Source organism: Emydura macquarii, unplaced genomic scaffold, assembly GCF_026122565.2.
Source record: "Emydura macquarii macquarii isolate MOO-44397 ecotype Brisbane River unplaced genomic scaffold, CSIRO-AGI_Emac_v2 contig_450, whole genome shotgun sequence".
Classification (NCBI taxonomy): Eukaryota; Metazoa; Chordata; order Testudines; family Chelidae; genus Emydura; species Emydura macquarii.
In genome coordinates, this window is record NW_027130587.1 from 282,287 (window position 1) to 304,220 (window position 21,934).

General features: G+C 48.2%; 1 protein-coding gene across 1 annotated transcript in view; it reads right to left on the minus strand.

Annotated features, from left to right (window-relative positions):
- The window catches only part of MPO (myeloperoxidase), a 53,789-nt gene that overhangs the window by 13,683 nt on the left and 18,172 nt on the right, over positions 1-21,934 (minus strand). The window contains exons 7-10 of the mRNA XM_067537658.1: positions 16,181-16,496; positions 12,292-12,452; positions 4,553-4,799; positions 2,576-2,746 (exon numbers count right to left, since the gene is read on the minus strand). Of these exons, the coding sequence (XP_067393759.1) occupies positions 2,576-2,746; positions 4,553-4,799; positions 12,292-12,452; positions 16,181-16,496 (895 nt within the window). The remainder of the gene's footprint in view (positions 1-2,575; positions 2,747-4,552; positions 4,800-12,291; positions 12,453-16,180; positions 16,497-21,934) is intronic.

Genomic DNA, 21,934 nt, shown 5'->3' on the forward strand with positions numbered 1-21,934 from the left:
ATAGATTCACAGAGTGTAACACCAGAAGAGACTATTAACTCATCTAGTCTGACTCCTCCGTAACACAGGACAGAAATTTTAATCCAGTTTCTCGTGTGTTGAGCCCCACAATTTGTGTCTGACTAAAGCATCACAGCCAGAAAGGCATCTGGTCTTGATTGGAAGACTTCAAGAGGTGGAGAATCGACTACTTTCATTGGCAGCTTGTTCCAATGGTTAATCAACCTCTATTAAAAACTTGCGCCTTATTTCCTATTTGATTTATCTGGCCTCAGCTTCCAGCCATAGGTTCTTGTTCTGCCTTTCTCCACTACATTAAAGAGCCCGTTGGCACTCAGTGTTTTCTCTCCATGAAGATACTTATAGAATCATAGAATCATAGAATCTTAGAGTTGGAAGGGACCTCAGGAGGTCATCTAGTCCAACCCCCTGCTCAAAGCAGGACTAACCTCAGCTATATCATCCCAACCAGGGCTTTGTCAAGCCTCAGCTTAAAAACCTGTAAGGATGGAGATTCCACCACCTCCCTAGGTAACCCATTCCAATGCTTCACCACCCTCCTAGTAAAAAACTTTTTCCTAATGTCCAACCTAGACCTCCCCCCTGCAACTTGAGACCATTGCTCCTTGTTCTGTCATCTGCCACCACCGAGAACAGCCTAGCCCCATCCTCCCTAGAACCCCCTTTCAGGTAGTTAAAAGCCGCTATCAAATCCCCCTCACTCTTCTCTTTTGCAGACTAAACAAGCCCAGTTCCCTCAGCCTCTCCTCATAAGTCCTGTGCTCCAGCCCCTAATCATTTTGGTTGCCCTCCGCTGCACTCTCTCCAAATTGTCCACATCTTTTTTGTAGTGGGGGGCCCAAAACTGGACACAGTATTCTAAATGCGGCCTCACCAATGCCGAATAGTAGTGTAATCCAGCCACCTCTATGGCATCGTTCTGATCAGCTATACAGATTGAGCTTTTAAGTCTTCACTGTAAGCAGGAGTGCTGGAATAATTTGTATGGTGGGGGCGGTGGCTGAGAGTCATTGAATCAAACTGTAAACCCTGTATTTGATGGAAACCACTTCAAGCTGGGGGTGTCTCCACACCCCCAGCACCACTAGTTCCATTTTTGTGGCACTTCTCTGTACCATCTACAATTTTTCATCATTCTTTTTTCAGTGGGGACACTGGAACTGAACGCAGCATTCCAATATCGGTCCTGTCAGTGCCATATGCAGAGGTAGAACCACCTCTTTACTCCCACTCACCAGGATCTAGTGAAGGGTAGGGGAGTTAAAGGCATCCACTCTCATTTTTGTACCTGCTTCTTTACTTTATGAGTCCTCTACTTCTGCGCTCTTAGCTGGGAGGTAAAATGCAAAAGAATAAATGGACACAAATCAGACATCAAGAATGATAACATTCAAAAACCAGTAGGAGAGCACTTCAATCTCCCTGGACGCTCAGTAACAGACTTGAAAGTTGCCAGACTTCAACAAAAAAACTTCAAAAACAAACTCCAGCGCAAAACTGCAGAGCTGGAACTTAAATGCAAATTTGACACTATCAGACTAGGTCTGAATAGAGACTGGGAGTGGCTAGCCCACTACAAAAAATAATGTTCCCACTTTTGGCATTCACACCTTCTCATCAACTGTTGTGAATGGGTCTCATCCACCCTGATTGAATTAATCTCATTAACACTTGCCCTCCTCACTGTGATGTAACTCACCCATCCTTGCATGTCTGTATATACCTACCTAAGTGAAGTTTCCACTTCATGCATCTGACAAAGAGGGTTTCTGCCCACGAAAGCTTATGCCCAAATAAATTTGTTAGTCTTTAAGGTGCCACAGAACTCTCGTTGTTAGCTGTGAGGTGTTCCTATTAGTCCCTTAGGGCACTGACCTGCTCACATCAAGGCATATATACCCCCAAAAAGGAGGAACACACAGGACATGTGAGAAGACAAACTGGGATTCCCGTCATGAGTGATTTGTTGCTTCAACCAGACAGCATGGTTCAGGGCCAGGGCACAGAATTAGAATGCTGCACCACCTGAATTCTAGTCGTCGCTCTGCAATGACACTTGCAAAGAAGTCATTAGCTTCCATGCAAGTGTCACCATTTATCAATTGAAGATAATATGATTGACAGAGAAGAGTTAATTGCTGAATGTTTGCACATTCTGTGCAATGTGAAATGAATGCAAAGGAATAACTGATGGACATCTAACTCCAGTCAGCTCCTAGCTGCACCCAGGTCGCTAACTCAGTGGGTAATTTTCTACCTACTGGTTTATTGTGGTGTAGTAAAGCAGGTAGGACCAAGAACAGATCCCTGAGAGAGCCCAGGCAACAATGGGCTGTTAATATTTACTCTCTCTGTCAGACTTTTTTGACCCAGGCTATGTGGATGACTTAAGGTCGACTATATTTCTCTCTATTCCATCATGGCACTGTCTGGTTTTCTCCCTTCATTTCTAGAGTATACCATAATTTACATTTTTTCCTGTGATATTTAGCATTTTGGTTTTTCCATTTCCCCTGAAATTTTGTTTCTGAGCTGGTGCCAGCTGTATCCTCACCTGCGAGACCTTTATCTCTGCCACGCTGCATGTTAAGTGCCGCTAAATCCAGTCCAATCCTCATGACCTGTTCAAACAGCCGATCCCGGATTTCATCCACCATCATTTGGCTCTGTGTCATCAGTTTCGCCTGAGTAGCCATCAAGCCACGGAGAATAGGGTCAATGCCACCTGCAGTAATTAAACAGCTACTAGTAAACTGTCTTCCACATCCAACTCCTTCAGGGATGGACATGCATTTGAAACAGAGGCCCCAGCTGGGATGAACTCAGCTTTTGTTCACACATCTATGGGTGCAGTAGGTGACTTGGGACCTTAGCTTTTGAATTTCCGGATGTCTGGGAAAGGGTTCCTTCTAAATAGAAGGGTGGTCCAACATTCACATGCTGAGCTGGGACTCACGAGATCTGGGTTTTATTCCCTGTACCACCACAGACTTCCTGTGAGGCCTTGGGCAAATCACTCAGGCCTCAATCTGAAAAAGGTACATGGCCATTGTAAAGATTCCCTTTTCAATGCCTGGAAAACTAGTGGGACCCACAAAGCCTGAGGTAGACACCAGTGTGTGGGGAGAGAGAGGCACCTGGGAAAGCTCCATGAAAGCTAGGCGGGGAGCCCCCTGACCTAGTCAACTGGGGGTGCAGATCAGAGGGGTGTGCTCCAAGCCCCACCCCAGCCCCAGAGTTCAGCACCCAAGTCCAGGCTGCAGGAAGGAGCAATCCACAGCCAGGAACCCTCTGCTGGAACAACGAGGAATCAGCCTCCCTTAGAACCTTCAGCGCACTGGTTAGGGCACTTGCCAGGACATGGGAGGCCAGGTTCAATTCCCCCTCTGCCTGCTGAGGAGAAGGGATCTGAACAAGGCTCTTCCACTGCTCAGCTGAACACTCTGACCACGGGACCCTGTTATATTCGGATCACAGGTGCTTGCAGTCTCTCTTGTTGAAGCCGTTCCACTCTAATTCAATATTGATTGGGCCAGAGAAAGCATGGGAATCTCTCTGTAGTCCAGTGGTCTAGGCATTCAGCTGGAGGTGGGAAAGCCCTCTTCAAACCCCTTCTCCTCATCAGGAAGAGGAGGAAATTAAACTGGGGTCTCCCCCATCCTGGGTAAATGCCCTGACCACTGGGTTAAAGTCTATAAGACAGGCCACCGCTGCCTCCTTCTCCCTCCCTGCCGGGCTGTTCTGTGCAGTCAGGCATGCTCTGAGCACGCCCACTGCTCGGGGCCCGCAGGAAGATAGGTAGGAGAACATGGTCAGGGCAGAAACATAGACCTCGAGGAGTATTTACAGCAACAATGTAGACACTGAGTGAGTTTAGGCACCTGTATGGTTAAGTGGCCACTGAGTGGGGGTTTTGTGGCCCGCAGTGCAACCTAAACAGGGATTTAGTGCCCTAAATCTGGTGTTCAGGCACCTAAACCCCTTTGTGGATCTCTCCCTCATTCTCTCTGGGCCACTGCAACTGGGGACAGTCAGAACATACGAACGGCCATCCTGGGTCATCCAGGTCCATCCAGCCCAGTCTCCAGTCTCTGACTGTGGCCAGTGCCAGATGTCTGCCCTATCTCACAGGGGTGTTGTGAGGATAAATACCTTACAGATTGTGAGGCAGTGATGGGGGTCACCTAAGTACCTCAGATAGAGTCAAACTTCCTGCATTAAGGTCTTTTTTTCCCTTTTCAATTCTAGGGTAATTTTATCTTCAGTGATGTTATCAGCAGTTATAAACATTTAACCAACCAGCCGTGAGTTCCCCGAAGAGGCCAGTTTCCACATTGAGCACGCAGAGGAGCTGTGTGGGACAGCAAGCTGCTTTGGCCACTGCTGAATGGCAGGATCTCACTGGTGGGTTTGAGACAATGATCCATGTTTGGATTAAATCTGTTAAGTCTGGCCACAGTGGAAGGCGGGAAGGATGGTGAATGGAACGGGTGGTGGGGCAGGAGAGCTTAGGACTGCAGGAAGGTTTCACCTTGTGTCACAATTTTCCACGAAGCAAAGAATTCTTTGCTGAGCGGGCTTTTAGGGCCTACGGGCTGGTACTGACGATCTAACCGGAACACAAAAGGCTGAATTGAAGCATGAGCAAAGCGGAAAGCAATGGTGAAGATGTTGGATATTCGGGGATCCATGGAGTCATTGTACCCCCGGTAGGAAGGAATTGCTCTCCAGATTTTACTTCCCAGCAGAAGAGGCAAGTACTCTCTGTAGGTTGTTATCTGGGGGAAAACAAAGAGAGGGTGAGCCATTCATTGCACCAACCCTCAACTCCCTGGGAGCTAGGTGAGGACTCTGCTCTTCTCCCCACCTCGAAAGAGTCATTATATTTAACTGTTTCAAAAACTCACAATAAAAGGGCAAGTGCTTTCCCAAAATGGGGGCCCAGAGCATGCGCAGCACAGGGGCTAATTGACAATCATCTCTTTGCTGACTCGGCCAGACACTCTTTTCATCCAGACACACTTTAGTCCCTGGTACCTGGTTTTAACTTACTTCCTAGCTTTCTGGCACTGATTCATGTTTTTTTCAACACCTGGCCATTTTATCACGTGGTCAGTAATGCATCCTTGGACAGGTCAGACTTGGGTGTCAGCACAGTAGTCCCCTGCCTATGACTGCAGCTTTCCAGCCATGTGATGGTTTCAGAATCTCAGCTTTCATGAAAAATAACAATGTTTCTACCCCTCCAAGCATAATCGCTGCACCAACATCTGCCTGAGCCTGCAGGCAGCCTCCAGCAAGCTACTGTGAGCATGTCACACCCGTCCTCCACTCCCTATACTGGCTTACCATAGAATTGCAAATTCAGGTCCAGGTCTCAGCCCTTGTCTTCCAAGCACTCCACTGCCTGGTCCCAGGGTAGCTAACAGACTACCTAACACCAGCTCTGCTCCCCTGGCACAACAGAACTCTCAGCAGTAAGAGTGAAGCTCATCGGTGTGGGAGACAGGACTTTTTGCTGTCCAAGACGTGCACTGAAATCCCCCAAGAACTAAGGACCATCCCAAACCTCCTCAACTTCCACTCCAGTTGAAGGCACATTTCTTTGTTCTTGCCAGTCGAAGTTATACTAAAGGCTCCACATCAAGGTATTCTGATGCAGAGGAAAGATAAGAAGTGCCCCAGGAAGCCAAGGTGGCTGCACAAGAAGCTTTTTAGTTATCTCAGAACCAAAGGGGGACATCCAGGGAACGGAAGGAGCGGCATGTCACCAAGGAAGTGGGCATGGGAATAGCGCGGGACAGTAGTGTAGGCACAAAATCAGGAAAGCCAAGGCAGAGTGAGTTACAGCTGGCAAGAAATGGTACAGACAAGAAGAATGTTCTTCAAATACCTCAGACAAAAAACAAAGACCAGGGACAGTGTGGGTCAGCTGCTCAGTGGAGGTGGTGAGCTGGGGATGGAAGATGACAGGAAGGCAGAGCTGCTCAATGCCTACTTTGCTTCAGTCCTCCCACAAAGAATAGCATGTGACTGGCCGACTAGCGACGTTACCATAGACAATAAAGGGGAAGGGAGGCAGATCGGGATAAGTACAGAACACGTCAGATCTTCTGACCAGTTTGAATGAATTCAAATCAGGGGGCTGGATGCTATTCACCCGAGGGTACTGATGGAATCAGCTGAAGAAATCTCAGAGCCACTGGCAATAATATTTGCAAACTCATGGATGACAGAAGAGGTCCCCGAAGACTAGAGAAGGGCTAACATAATGCCCTTCTTTAACCAGGGGGTAAAGGAGGAGCAGGGAACTATAAACTAGTCCACCTCACCTCTATACCTGGGAAGCTACTAGAGCAATGTATAAAACATTCCATTTGCGAATACCTGGAGGGGCAGATCACTAGCCGCCAGCATGGCTGCATTTACCAAGAACAAATCATGTCAAGCCAGCTTGATTTCCTTCTTTGACAAGGTAGCTGGTTTGGTGGATGGGGAAACATGGTGGACATAATGTACCTGGACTTCAGCAAGGATTTTGACACTATCCCACATGACATTCAGAAAAGTAAGCTGGAGAAATGGGGCTTGGCAGAACTACCATTAAGTGGATACCTAATAGGTTGAAAAATCACAAAAAAAAGAGTAACTGTTAATGGAACAATGTCAGTTTGGAGGGAGGTCTCAAGGGGGGTTCCACAGGGATCTGTTCTGGGTCTGAGGCTGTTTAACGTTTTTATTAATGACCTGGATGTAGGTGTAGAGAGCAGACTGATCAACTCTGCAGATGACACAAAGCTGAGGGAGGGGTTTGCAAACACTCTGGGAGAGAGAGCTAAAATTCAGCAGGATCTTGATGAATTGGAGAACTGGGCCCCAGACAACAAAATGAAATTCAACAAAGACAAATGTAAGGTGCTGCACTTAGGGAAGAAAAACCAAATGCACAAATACAGAACGGGGATAACTGGCTTGGCAGCAGCACTGCTGAGAAGGATCTGGGAGTTGTGGTGGATCACAGCCTCAACAGGAGCCAGCAATGCGATGCTGCTGTAAAACAAGCAAATGCAATTTTAGGTTGCATTAACAGAGGCATAGCATGCAAGTCCTGGGAGGGGATAGCATAGGCATAGTTCGACTGCTATATTTGGGGGAGAGCAAAGCACAGCACGCACGCGCACGCACACACACACACACAACATGTGCACACTGAAGGCAGTTAGCTTGGCTCACTGGCTCTCTCCTCTCACCTGGAGTGGTACCTGGGCTGCCGGTGCAGGGGGTGGGATGGTCCGGCTTAATGGGGGAGCCCCAGCTGCTTTGCCATGCCGCTGTTTGGGGAGGCAATGGACCCCTCCCCCCCCCCACACCAACCCAAATGACGCCCATGGGCGATAGCACCACTCGACTCGAGGCTGGTTAGGCCTTCGCTGGAGCACTGTGCCCAGTTTTGGTCCCCACTGTGCAGAAAGGATGTGGATGTAGCCCCCAGGAGATGCCCTGGATCCCTGGGGCTCTGTGTGCCCGTAGCTCAGGGAGGGGGAATCGAGGCAGACTCAGAGTCAGCCTGGCACCCAATAGGGATGAAGATGCCCCTCCCAGGGAGCTCAGGAGAGGCCATTTTGGGAGCAGTCTGTCTGGAGCCGGGGGGGGGAGAGGGGCAGGACTGGCTGTGTGGGGAGCTGGTGAGCCCAAGCCTGCATCTAGGGGTCCCCCTGAGAACTGGCCTCTGGGGACCAGAAAGCCAGATCCCTCTGCTTGAGCCCTTCCCACTCCAAGGTGTCTCCCAGCTTCTAGTGCGTTGGTGGGAAAAGCTTCCCCCCCCCGAGGCTGAGTTAGCCCCCGGCTCCCTAGGAGGGAGAGGCAGGGCATGGCAAGCTCTGCTCGGGCTGCTAGGCTAGGGCCGTGGCCTGCTGTGAGTGTGCCGGGCGCTGGGTGGGAGACTGGCTGATTTGTGGTGTCGTTTGTAATCTGCAGCTGGAGCCCTGCACCCCTTGGTGTCGAGGGGAAATCCTGGGGCCAGAAGCAGCCTGACGCCTGCATGAAGAGGATCCCTGCCAGCAGAGACCAGCCCCTCTGCAGGGACTGAGGAGTCCGGAGACGTCTCTGACCCTGAGGATCATTCCCGGGGCGTGTGAGTGCACCGTCTGTTCGTTAGTTAGTCAGGGACAGTGTTTGGGGAACCCCTACGCCCTGCACGGCGTCCTCAAGCCAGGGAGTGAGGATTTGGGGATTTTGATCATCTGCTGCCTATTGAACCTGCAGAGGGACTGGCCACCTTATCCCAGTTGTGAGCCTTTTGAGCTGTGCTGAACCCAGTCAGCCACGTGCTAAACCGCTGCCCAGAAGAGATTGTGGCCACAGGTCATCAAGGGTCCCATCAACGTCCGTACCAACGGGACAGTAATTTTACAATTGTTACTTCAGGTCATGTGACTGGTGAGCCTAAGAATAGCGTTTTACCCTGTTATGTGATATTTCTCTCCTGTCTAATACGATGGCTGTGTGGAATATATTGGATGTGTTTGCATTACTTCTTGGGAGTCTCCAGCTATCTGGCAAGTAAGTAGGAGTTATCCTGTGTTAGCATTTTCTTCCCAAGCTGCTCTGGTGACCCTGCCAGGAAGGAGCGAGGGGGGTGGAGGCACCAACAATTAAATACATAGGGGGAAAAAATAAAGCAGATACACCCTGCTGAGCGGGGTGAACATAAGGACCCAGGCCTGTCCATCAAAACCTAAACACAGATTGTCAGTAAAGAAGGTAACAGGGTGGAGAGGGGCGTTACATGAAGAAACTGGAAAGGATCCAGAGGTGAGCGACAAAGATGATCCAAGGGAGGAATGCAAACCACATGAGCAAAGACTGAGAAACTGGGTATGTTTAGTGTGGAAAAGAGGAGATTAAGGGGAACATGATAGCGATCTTCAGACACTTGAAAGGCTGCCGTAAAAAAATGGAGGAAATTTGTTCTCTCTTGACCCAGAGGGCAGGACAAGAGGCAATGGGTTCAAACTACAGCAGATTTAGATGAAACCTCAGGAAAAACCTGCTAACTGTGAGAACAGTCGGACAACGGAAGAGATTGCCTCAGGAGGTTTTCAAAAGGAGGCTGGGTAGCCATCTGTCCTGGATGGTTTAGACACAGCAAATCCTGCCCCTTGGCAGAGGGCTAGACTAGATGAACCTTGCAGTTCCTTCTAACCCTGTGATTCACTAACATCCACACACAGTAACAGATAGATTTATAAAAAAGGAAAAAGCCTACAAACCAAGGAACTCCACGGCACCTGGAGAGAAGAGGAGAGACCGAAGCGCAGGTATCAGGCATGTTGACGCATTGCCCAGTGTATGACAGGACGGTGCTCCCAGGCAGTGCTGGTGAGCAGTGTAAACCCGACAGACTAGGACAGACAGCAGGAGGAAAAACAGCCACTACAACCAGGGCCCTGACTCGTCTCTGCCGCTCCGGGTTGGAAGCTGGCTGACTGGGGACTCTGATGCCTCACTAGCCTCCCCTTTGGTGGGGCTCAAATGCCCCTGAGCTCTGCTTTGGGGTCCACAGGTCAGAGGAGGGCAGAAAGTGGTGGTGTCTTCCAAACACCATCCACTTGTGGCTCCAATGGGAGATGCTTCTCCCAGCCACTTGTGCAGATCTGCGCCATCCCATCCCCTCTTTCTTACACACTGTAACCCCTGCAGGCTGTTGACATTTTTTACCATCATTGAGCATCTGCATTTGCGACCTGAAAGCAATGAATGGGGCAGTTCACACATCTCAGAGCTATTGTTTCACACTCTCTGCAGATTCCGGCAGGCATCACACTCATTTCACATTTGCAAGGTTTTCTCTTCAACTATAAAAGCTAGAGACAGAGCTTGTTAAAATCCAGGAATTTCCTTCTTGTGGGAAATTCCAATATTTCAACATTTCCGTCCAACCCTAATCAGAACGAAAAGTTGAAATATCAGCAATGTTTGCAGAACAAAACAGTACCAAAAAATTTGATTCGGAAATGCCAAAATCACAGAATCATAGAAATGTAGGGCTGGAAGGGACCTTCAGAGGGCATCTAGTCCAGCCCCTTGCACCAAGGCAGGACTAAGTAAACCTAGACAGGTGTTTCTCCAACCTGTTCTTAAAAACCTTCAGTGATGGGGATTCCACAGCCTCCTTGGGTAACCTGTTCCAGTACTTAACTAACCTTTTTTAGAAAGTGTTTCCTAATATCTAAATTACATTTTCCTTGCTGCAGATTAAACCCTTATTTCTTGTCCTATATTCAGTAGACGCAGAGAACACCTGACCATCATCCTCTTTATAACAGCCCTACACGTATTTGAAGACTATCAGGCCGCCCCTCAGTCTTTTTTTCTCCAGACTAAACATGCCCCATTTATATCCTCATAGGTCAGGTTTTCTAAACCTTTTACCATTTTTGTAGTTATCCTCTGGACTCTTTCCAATTTGTCCACATCTTTCCTGAAGTGTGCCACCCAGAACTGGACACAGTACTGCTGCTGAGGCCTCACTTGTTCTGATGAGCACGAAACAATTACCTCTAGTGTCTTATATATGACACTCCTGTTAATACACCCCAGAATGATATTAACCTTTCTCACAGCTGTGTCACACTGCTGACTCAGATTCAATCTGTGACCCATGGTAATCCCAGATCCTGTTCAGCAGTGCTATCACCTAGCCGTGATTCCCCGTTTTGTAGTGGTGCATTTGATTTTTCCTTCCTAAGTGTAGTACTTTGCACTTGTCTTTATTGAATTTCATCTTGATGAAATCAGACCAATTCTCCAATTGGCCTCCTGAATTCTATTCCTGCCCTCCAAAGTGCATGCATCCCATCCTGTTGCCATCTCCAAATTTTATAAGCATATTCTCCACTCCATTATCCAAGTCGTTAATGAAAATAGCCAATAGTACCAGACCCAGGACAAACCCTCATGAGACACCACTAGATACAGCCTCCCAGTTTGAGAGCAAACCACTGATAACTACTACTTGAGTGCTGTCTTTCAACCAGTTAGACACCCACCTTATATTAATTTAATCTAGGCCCTATTTCTCTAGCTTGCTTACAAGAACGTCATATGGAACTGTGTCAAAAGACTTAGTAAATGCAAATGCTGAAACTTTATTTTCCATCGGAAAATCATTCCAAAAGTGAGAATCTGAAGAAGCAGAGCATAAGAAAAGTGCTGGTTCACCAGCACAGTGTTTCCTGGTCTAATAAAGCCCAGCAGATAGTGGAGTTGGCTGGATGTGCCGTTGGTGCAGGGTGAAGGAGTGGGGAATATGCTGTGCACCGATAAGAGTTGTAGGAGCTTTTCTTCCCCATCACAACAGGGGACCATCAGAGTAATGGTGACCCCTTGTGTGCCTCCCCAGTGTGAACTACCACTGAGCAAGCCCTCATTCAGGGCATAGTCTAGCAGCCAGAGCAAGTGTAACCCAATGCCCATCCAGTATTTGTACATTTAAACCTATAACAGTTACAGAATGTTACTCAGGCATATTTTCCTCCTATTTTCTGTCCCCATATTCCTCAGGGCAGCCTAGGCAGAAAGTCTGAAAAGACAGCCACAGCTGCCCCACTCCCCACAGTGAAAAGTGACTCCCCCACCTGCAGCACTCAGAAGTGGCCATTATGCTCTTGTGTTCGCTGTGGGGCTGGCACCACTCATCTGAGTGCTCAGCCAAACGGGAACATTTTCAGAAAGTTCTAAGCCACTGACAAGAGGGTGTTGAAGAAGAACGCCCTTCTCAGCATCACTCAGCTACTGCCACGGCCTACATGCATATGACGCCTTTCATCCCAAATGCTTCAAACCAGATCTACCATATCATTTCACCCACCATCTCTTGCATGGAACATACAGCTACTTAAGACCTATTATATCCAGGGGAATGTAGGTATGTCAGGTGTAATTACCCAATTGGAATTTGGCCAAGCCTAACACCTACTCCCCTCTGAAAAGTGCCAAGGACTATCTATTGACCTGATGAGGTCGTAGCCTTGGTTTCAGACAGAATCTCCAGGAGCACAGTTCCCCCGGCACCACACTGGGGCATTGGGTCAGTACAGACCCAGAAGGAAGAGCACCACCCCCCTGAGCCCTTTTACCTCTTCCTGTGAGAACATAGATTTCCCTTGAAGGTCCCATTTTCAAGTATTGAACCCTGGCCATACATCACTTGTAAGATCACAGCCCAAGGCAGAATGGCTGCGGGCAACCAGTCATTACAATTGGTACCTGAATCACAGCTCCTATGATCTTCCGGGCCTCCTGATAGAGCCTCTCTCCGTCCCAGTGTGGATTTAATCTCCGCAGCTCTGTGGCCAAGCGATTGTGCTCCCGCACAAAGAGCGTGTGCAGGGCTGTCAGCTCTGGCATTTCATTGGCTCGAGTGTCACCTGTGGAAATCAAAACCATTTGTTTCAGTGCCCAGCCACTGTTCTATACATGGACCAGACTGCACGAGGCTATTTCATATTCATTTAATTACAGCAAAAGTTCACATCTCCTTCCCCTCTACTTCCTACCACTCCTTCCACTCAGCAGGTCCAGGTTCCCTCTCCAGAACCCCAGAATACCCCAGGCTCCCATGCACCACCCAACTTACCCTCACCTTCCCCATTAGCCACACCCTTTCAGGAATTGGTGAATGATTTCATGTTTTACCAGCGCATTGATAAAAACGTTAAATAGCGCAGGGCCAAGAACTGGTCCCAGTGGAACCGCTCGAGAAACTGACCTGCTCAGTGACGATTCCTCATTTACTCTTACATCTGAGAGCTGTCAGTTAGCCAGCTTTTCACCCATTGAATGGCACGTTTTATTATCTGTCTAGTTTTTTAAACAAAATGTCACCTGGCACCAAGTCAAACGCCGTACAGAAGTCTAAGTATATTACATCACCAATATGATCTTTATCAACCAAACTTTATCACCAAAGAAAAAAGAGATCAGATCAATTTGACAGGACCTATTTTCCATAAATGCTTGATGATTGGCATTCATTATATTAGCTTCCTTTAATTCTTTATTAATTGGGTCTCACAGGCGCTCTTACAATATTTTTCCTGGGATTGATGCCAGACTGACAGGAAAGAGACCTAATAGGATATTGTTTTCTGCCTCTCTGAACGCCATGGTCATCAGACTAAGCGTACTTTGCTCTCACTGGCCTGGTTAGATCCCATCAGGTTTGGCCACCCTGTCTGCAGAAAGATATATAATCTGGTGAGATGGCAATGGAACAAAAAGCCTGAGATATGAAAGGCGGAGAAATAAGGGTCATTAAGTGAGCGAGGGCAGGTATGTGGTGAGAAGAGTGAAATATTTAAACCAGTGGCATGTCCACACTAAAAACTTAAATCCACCTATGTTATGTCAACTTACAGCCACCCCAGTAATTACCCTCCTTCTGTCAGTGGTGTGCATACTGACCAAGAGTGCTTCCACCAACATAAGAGGGGCAGTGTGGAGAGCTGAGAACCCAGGCTCTCCAACCAGGAGCCTGGCTGTCCCCCGGGCTTTCAGCTGCCTGCCCCCTGCCAGGAGCACGGCAGCTACTGGGGGCAGCCAGGTGCTAGCTGGAGCCCCCCACCCACCTGGCTTTCTTGTCAATTTCAGGGCTCCATGACAGCCAATGTAAGTAACAGCAGTGTCTATATGGACACTGAGTCGCTCTAACTACACCAGCATAAGCCCTACACCTCCCATGAAGGTGGAGTTATGATGGATATCAGTGTGGTAGGGCACGTACATCAGCGGGAGCAAGGCTGCAGTGAAGACACAGACATAATTAGGGCGACGTAAGCTCCCGTACGTCAATCTAACATCGTGGGGTAGACCAGGCCCAGCTCAGCGTAATTGGAATGGAAGCTTTATGATCCACACTAAGGTTTTGCACGTCCCCGATGCAAGATCCCAATCCCAAAGTCCACTGGGGTCAAAGGAACAGACCACAGAGGGGCCGCTAGGCAGGAGAGGGTACAGCTGAGCGTGATCTGATCCTTTGCACTTCCCTGCAGGTGTGCCTGACAGACATGGTTTCGGAGCTCTAGTCCAGAAGGACCCCAGGATGGGAGGCTTGTGGGAGCCCCAAACAGGCTCTTTGCCCTGCTTTCTTTTTCCTCCTTTGGTGGGCAGTCTGAAACCTAGCTGGATCAGACACCCCAAGCAGAGAAGAGAAGGTGTAACATCCTCCCACCCCCAAAATAAGCAGTTAAACCAACTGCTTGCCTTCTATGTTATTTGACTGTAGGCGTAAACCGGGTAAGATCTATTATGAAAGGTTGCAGGGCACTGAATTTAGTGGCAATGAGGAGCGATGGATACAGCTTATGGTTCTGAATGGACGTATGTGTATATAGAGGAAATTGTCATTGTAACTGCGATGCGACTTCGGCATCCCCGCCCAAGGCGGATGGGGAAGACATCGAGTAGGGAGGCGCTGCCTTCCCAGCCAGCCAAGCCCAGCCCCTGTCCAGCTCAGGAAAAAACATGGGGAACCATCAAAGCAGATGGGAACAGCATGAAACTGAAAAGAAAATCCCAGTCTTTGGAAACTAAGAAAAGAGGGAATTTTCCCCATTTTGAGTATTTTTGTAAATGGAAGGGGTTTGCCTGAAGTTCACCCAGAACTTGGGAGACCAGCTCACGTTGGTAGCTGCCCATGAATGCAGGATCCCTCCTATGGCAAGAGAAATGCTGGGAACCTGTTTGAAGGCGATCGGTAACTCTTACTAGAAAAGGGATTGTATCTCATATGAAAGTGTAAAGCCTGAGCTTGTGTCTCTATGTTTATTTTCTGTGTAACTCCTGTCTGTTTGCCATCCACTCACTAATCCAGCTTGGAATCTGTGGGTTCTCTACAAAATAAACTTTCTGTTTATTTTTATCCCAAGCAGGTCTCTGGTGTACGGACAGGGCGGAGTGTGTTTGCCAAAGTGAGTCAATAACAGGGGAGCCAGTTTCACAGCTATGGGGGGAGGAAAACATAAAGAAACAGTCCGAGCGTCTGACAGTTACAAACCCAGGCAGACGTCTTTGAGGGGACTGTGACTGGAAGGGCTATTGCTTGGTGTCACCCTGCAGAGAGTCACTCAGCTGGTAAGAGCCAGGGAGTGGCCTGTGCTTGTGGGCTGGCTCCTGTGCCAGGGAACAGAGCCAGAGCCGCACAGAACAAATGCCCCCAAAGCTGCAGGGCAGGCAGTGACAGAACCCCGCCCTGTCTGGGTGGACCCCAAAACCTCGCACCCGCTCAGTATTATATCAGCACTGAAGCAACCTTGTGCCAACAGTGGAAACAGCTTCATTGCAGCCTGCAAAGAACAAGCCAGAGTAAGCCAGGCAGCTGCACTCCCAGCCTACAGATGTGGAGAGCGTGTGCCAGGGCTGAACGCAACTTGAGGAAATATTCAAAGAGTCAGAGAAAAGACCCTCCCGCTCCCATCCTCCCTTGCTCCTGGGGGCCTTTATTTAAGGGAATCCAGCTGCCCTGGCTGTGTCTCGTTTACGGCCCTTTCTGCGGTCATCCTCCATGTCGTGGTGCAGGCAGGAGGACGTGTGGCAGCGACAGAGGTGAGCTTTTCATTAGTGGTGAAGCAGGCTGACATGGGCGAGTCTGTACCAGCTCCACCAGCAGTGACATGTTCAATATCACCACTGAGGTGCATTCAAGCCCCACGGCTTTGGATTGAACCTGCTGCACTAACCTGGCTGTGCTTTCTTCCAGAAGCCTGGCCCTTGGCACGACAGGCCCACTCCACGCCCTCACACCCTCAGTATCGTAGAGCATCTGCTGGGCCCTGCTTGAGCTTTTGTGAGCAGAGCTCTGCAGCCTGAAGCCAGTGCTAGTTTGGGGTTGTTGGGCAGGAGATACTACATCAAAGGAAAGCTAGAGAAAGAGAGAGATTGCTCCTTCTCACCTCTAGAGAGAGAGTTCCTTCCCATCTCTTACCCCTTGTCTATTACAGCCTGATCTGATCTTTGGAGATTTCTGCTCTGCCGTTTTCTCCACTGATTTAATTGTTTGGAATTTTTAAAAAACCAAGAAATAGACTAGAACCAATGGAATCCTTCCCTGTATGCCTCACTATCAGAGAATGAACTGGGCTGCAGACACATGACTTACCTGTAAGAAAACATCGGATTTGAGCTGCTGGATTGGTGAGAAGACAGGGGTCTTTCTCCAAGTTACCGAACGGCAGGAATGCCAATCCCTCATCAGTAAATTGCTGGTTAACAGCCATCAAGCCCAACTGATCGGTGTGATTCCTTAGTTTGCTAGCCAAAGGTACTTCACTACTATACACCATGCTGCCATCGAGGAAGGCTGTGAGTGCGTTGAGCTGGTTTCGAATGGCTCTGCCTGAGGTGCATGCGGGGGCTGAGCGGGTGAATGGAATGCAGTCACTTTGGTTTTTAATTCGTGGATCATTGGGTGGAATCTGCAGCAAGAGATGAGTGGGATTAATTACCACCACAGGAGCGTAGAAGCCCTTCTCCCTCGGGGAGCAGCATTTCCTGCCCTGCCCTATATGGGAACCCCCTCAGTTTCCAGTAAGATTTAAGCTGTGGATGCACATAGGGGACTTTGCTAATCCAGCCGCAAGGTACAGAGGCCTGGGTCACTGTGACAAAGAGAGAAATGGTCACAATCATACAGGGAGGTGCAGAGAGGGAAACATCTTCCTGGTCACTGCTCCTGTGTGACCATTCAACAGCCAGACAGGGAGAATAATGAAGACTTCCATCGAGTATGGCCGTTCCTATGTTCTTACAGAGACCTATCAATTTCTCCCAATCAAATCATGTGTCCCTGTGACAACAGAATAGACAGAGAAGCAATACACCTCCTCCCACAATGCACTGAGGGAGAGTACGCAGACCCCCTCTCTCTGTTATACCCCTGGGTCTTCAACTCGGAATCCTCCACTGACCACCGTTATGCAGTGTGTCAAGGGGAGAGGGGTTTCTGATACAACCTGATGCCAGGTGTTGTTGGCAGCAACAAGGGTTGGGCACAATTTCTAGGGGTTCCTTTCACGTTATGAGAAGGAGTAAATAACACTTCCTTATTTACTTTCTCCACATCGGTCAGGATTCTATAGACCTCCGTCATATCCCCCCATATTCCCCCCAAATATCAACCCTGCGTTGCATTAAAGAAAACGAAGTCTTTCTCAATCAAAGACATGATTTGCTACTGCAGGCACAGTGTGAGGAAGATTCAGAGAAGGCAGTGCAGGGGAAACTGAAGAACGGGGAAGAAAATTGGCATCATGTGACCTCCTGAAGAAAAAGAACCTACATGCCCAGCATGCAGATAGAGGTAAGGAATCGTTTTCAGGCTCTCTGCACAGATACTACGGCGGAGAACCATTTGGAAGACTCATCTGAGGGAATGGATCAGAAGGAGACCCTGTTGATCAGAAGGCAAGGGATGCCTTGTCCTAGGGATGGGGGTTCCACGACCACCACTCCCAAGAGGAAGAGAAGGGTGGTGGTGGTGGTCAGGGACTCCCTCCTAAGGGGGACGGAGTCATCCATCTGCCGTCCGGACCAGGAAACTAGAGAAGTGTGCTGCTTGCCTGGAGCTAGGATTACGGATGTGACGGAGAGACTGCCGAGACTTATCAAGTTCTCAGATCACAACCCCTTCCTACTTCTCCATGTGGGCACCAATGACACTGCCAAGAACGACCTTGAGCGGATCACTGCAGACTATGTGGCTGTGGGAAGAAGGATAAAGGAGTTTGAAGCACAAGAGGTGTTCTCATCCATCCTCCCTGTTGAACGAAAAGGCCCAGGTAGGAACCGATGCATTGCGGAAGTAAATGCATGGTTACGCAGGTGGTGTCGGAGACAGGACTTTGGATTCTTCGATCATGGGATGTTGTTCCAGGAAGAAGGATTAGTAGGAAGAGACGGGATTCACCTAATGAAGAGAGGGAGGAGTATCTTCGCTGACAGGCTGGCTAACGTAGTGAGGAGAGCTTTAAACTAGGTTCAATGGGGGACAGAGACCTAAGCCCGGAGGTAAGTGGGATACCAAGAGGAAGCAGAAGGAGGAGGGTGCAACAGGGGAGGCCTCCCGATTCATACTGTGAAAGTAGGGCAATCGGCTAGTTATCTTAAGTGCCTGTACACAAACGCAAGAAGCCTGGGAAAGAAGCAGGAGGAATTGGAAGTCCTGGCAGAGTCAAGAAACTATGACATGATTGGAACAACAGACTTGGTGGAGTAACTCACACAACAGGAGCACTGTCATAGATCGGTATAAACTGTTCAGGAAGGACAGGCAGGGGCGAAAGGGGGGAGGAGTTGCACTGTATGTAAGAGAGCACTATGATTGCTCTGAGCTCCAGTACGAAATTGGAGATAAGTCAGTTGAGTGTCTCTGGGTTAAGCTTAGAAGCAAGAACAATAAGGATGATGTCGTGGTGGGTGTCTGTTATAGACCACCAGACCAGGAGGACGAGATAGATAAGGCTTTCTTCAGTCAACTAGGGAAAGTTTCCAGTTCACAGGACCTGATTCTCATGGGGGACTTCAATCACCCTGACATCTGCTGGAAGAGCAATACAGCAGAGCACAAACAATCCAGGAAGTTTTTGGAGAGTGTCGCTGACAATTTCCTGGTGCAAGTGCTGGAGCAATCAACTAGGGGCCGTGCTTCTCTTGACCGCTGCTCACAAAAAGGGAAGATTTTGTAGTGGAAGTAGAAGTGGGTGGCAACTTAGGCAGCAGTGACCATGAGATGGTTGAGTTCAGGATCCGGACAAAAGGAAGAAAGGAGAACAGCAGGATACGCACCCTGGACTTCAGAAAAGCAGACTTTGACTCCCTCAGGGAGCTGATGGGCAGGATCCCCTGGGAAGCTAATATGAGGGGGAAAGGAATCCAAGAGAGCTGGCTGTATTTCAAAGAAACCTTATTGAGGGCACAGGAACAAACCATCCCGATGTGCAGAAAGAATAGCAAATATGGTAGGCGTCCAGCATGGCTTAACAAAGAAGTCTTTGGTGAACTTAAACGCAAAAAAGAAGCTTACAAGAAGTGGAAGCTTGGTCAGATAACTAGGGAGGATTATAAAAATACTACTCGAACATGCAGCAATGAAATCAGGAAGGCCAAAGCACAATTGGAGTTGCAGCTAGCAAGGGATGTGAAGGGGAACAAGAAGGGTTTCTACAGGTATGTTACCAACAAGAGGAAGATTAGGGCCCCTTTCAGAATGGGGGAGGCAACCTAGTGACAGAGGACATAGAGAAAGCTGAGGTACTCAATGCCTTTTTTGCCTCTGTCTTCATAGACAAGGTCAGCTCCCAGACTACTGTACTGGACGGCACAGAATGGGAAGGAGATGAACATCCCACAGTGCTGAAGGAACAGGTCCGAGACTATTTAGAAAGATTGGACATACACAAGTCCATGGGGCGAGATGCAATGCACCAGAGGGTGCTGAGGGAATTGGCTGAGGTGATTTCAGAGCCATTGGCTATTATCTTTGAAAGTGCGTGGAAATTGGGGGAGGTCCCTCATGACTGGAAAAAGGCAAATATAGTGCCCATCTTCAAGAAAGGGAGGAAAGAGGATCCAGGGAACTACAGACTGGTCAGCCTCACCTCAATCCCTGGAAAAATCATGGAGCAGGTCCTCAAGGAATCCATTTTAAGGCACTTGGAAGAGAGGAAGGTGATCAGGAACAGTCAACACGGATTCACCAAGGGAAAGTCATGCCTGACCAACCTGATTGCTTTCTATGAAGAGGTGACTGGCTTTGTGGATGTGGGGAAAGCGGTGGATGTGATATATCTTGACTTTAGCAAAGCTTTTGATACGGTCTCTCACAGTATTCTTATCAGCAAGTTAAAGAAGTATGGGTTGGACGAACGGACTATAAAATGGATGGAGAACTGGCTAGAGCATAGGGCTCAGTGAGTAATGATCAATGGCTCCATGTCTAGCTTCCAGCCGGTCACAAGTGGAGTGCCCCAGGGGTTGGTCCTGGGGCCAGTTTTGTTCAACATCTTCATTAATGATCTGGAAGATGGGGTAGATTGCACCCTCAGCAAGTTTGCAGATGACACTAAGCTGGGGGGAGTGGTAGATACCCTGGAAGGAAGGGATAGAATACAGAAGGACATAAACAAACTGGAGGATTGGGCCAAAAGAAATCTGATGAGGTTCAACAAGGACAAGTGCAGAGTCCTCCACTTAGGACGGAAGAATCCCATGCACAGCTACAGACTGGGGACCGATGGGCTAGGCAGCAGTTCTGCAGAAAATCTGGGGGTTACAGTGGAGAAGAAACTGGATATGAGTCAACCGTGTGCCCTTAGTGCCAAGAAAAGTAAAGGCATATTGGGCTGCATTAGTAGGAGCATTGCCAGCAGATCGCGGAAAGTGATTATTCCCCTCTATTCGGCATTGGTGAGGCCACATTTGGAGTATTGTGTCCAGTTTTGGGCCCCCCACTACAAAAAGGATGTGGAGAAGTTAGAGAGAGTCCAGTGGAGGGCAACAAAAATGATTAGGAGGCTGGAGCACAAGACTTATGAGGAGAGGCTGAGGGAACTAGGTTTGTTTAGTCTACAGAAGAGAAGAATGAGGGGGGATTTGATAGCAGCCTTTAACTACCTGAAAGAGAGTTCTAGGGAGGATGGAGCTAGGCTGTTCTCAGTGGTGGCAGATGACAGAACAAGGAGCAACGGTCTCAAGTTGCAGGGCGGGAGGTCTAGGTTGGACAGTAGGAAAAAGTTTTTTACTAGGAGAGTGGTGAAGCACTGGAATGGGTAACCTAGGGAGGTGGTGGAATCTCCATCTTTAGAGGTTTTTAAGCTGCGGCTTGACAAAACCCTCGCTAGGATTATTTAGCTGAGGTTAGTCCTGCTTTGAGCAGGGGGTTGGACTAGATGACCTCCTGAGGTCCCTTCCAACTCTAATAGTCTATGATTCTATGATTGTTTACCCCTTTTTCTTTGCTTAAAAGCCTTTGGTGAGGGATCTTCTTCAAAGACTTTCTGAAAATTTAAGTGCACTATATACATTGGATCACCCTTGTCCGTGTGCTTGTTGACCCCCCCTCAGAGAATTCTAGTAGATTGGTAAGGCATGATTTCCTTTTCCAAAAAATCATGTTGACTCTTCCCCAATCAACTGGTTTCAATTATGTGTCTGATAATTCTATTCTTTACTATAGTTTCAACTAGTTTGCCTGGTACTGCAGTTAGGCTTACCTATATTTGCAAGGATTGCCTCTGGAGCCTTTTTAAAAAATTGGTGTCACATTAGCTATCCTCTAGTCATCTGGTGCAGAGGCTGATTTAAGTGATAGGTTACATACCACAGTTAGTAGTTCTGCAATTTCATATCTGATTTCTTTCAGCATTCTTGGGTGGATACTGATACCATCTGTCCTGGTGACTTACTACTATTTAATTTGTTGATTTGTTCCAAAACCTCCTCTACTGACTCAGTGTGGGACAATTCCTCAGATTTGTCACCTAAAAAGAATGGCTCAGGGTTGAGAATCTCCCTCACATCCTCTGCAGTGAAAACCAATGCAAGGTATTAATTTAGCTTCTCCATAATAGCCTTATCTTCCTTGAGTGCTCCTTTAGCAAGTCAATCTTTCAGTAGCCCCACTGTTTGTTTGGCAGACTTCCTGCTTCTCATACACTTTAAAAAAAATTGCTGTTAATTTCTGAGTCTTGTGTTAGTTGCTCTTCACATTCTTTTTTGGCCTGCCTCATTATACTTTGACACTTGATTTGCCAGAGTTTATGCTCCTTTCTATTTTCCTCAGTGGGATTTGATTTCCAATTTTTAAACGATGCCTTTTTGCCTTTAACTGCCTCTTTTATTTTGTTGTTTAGACTTT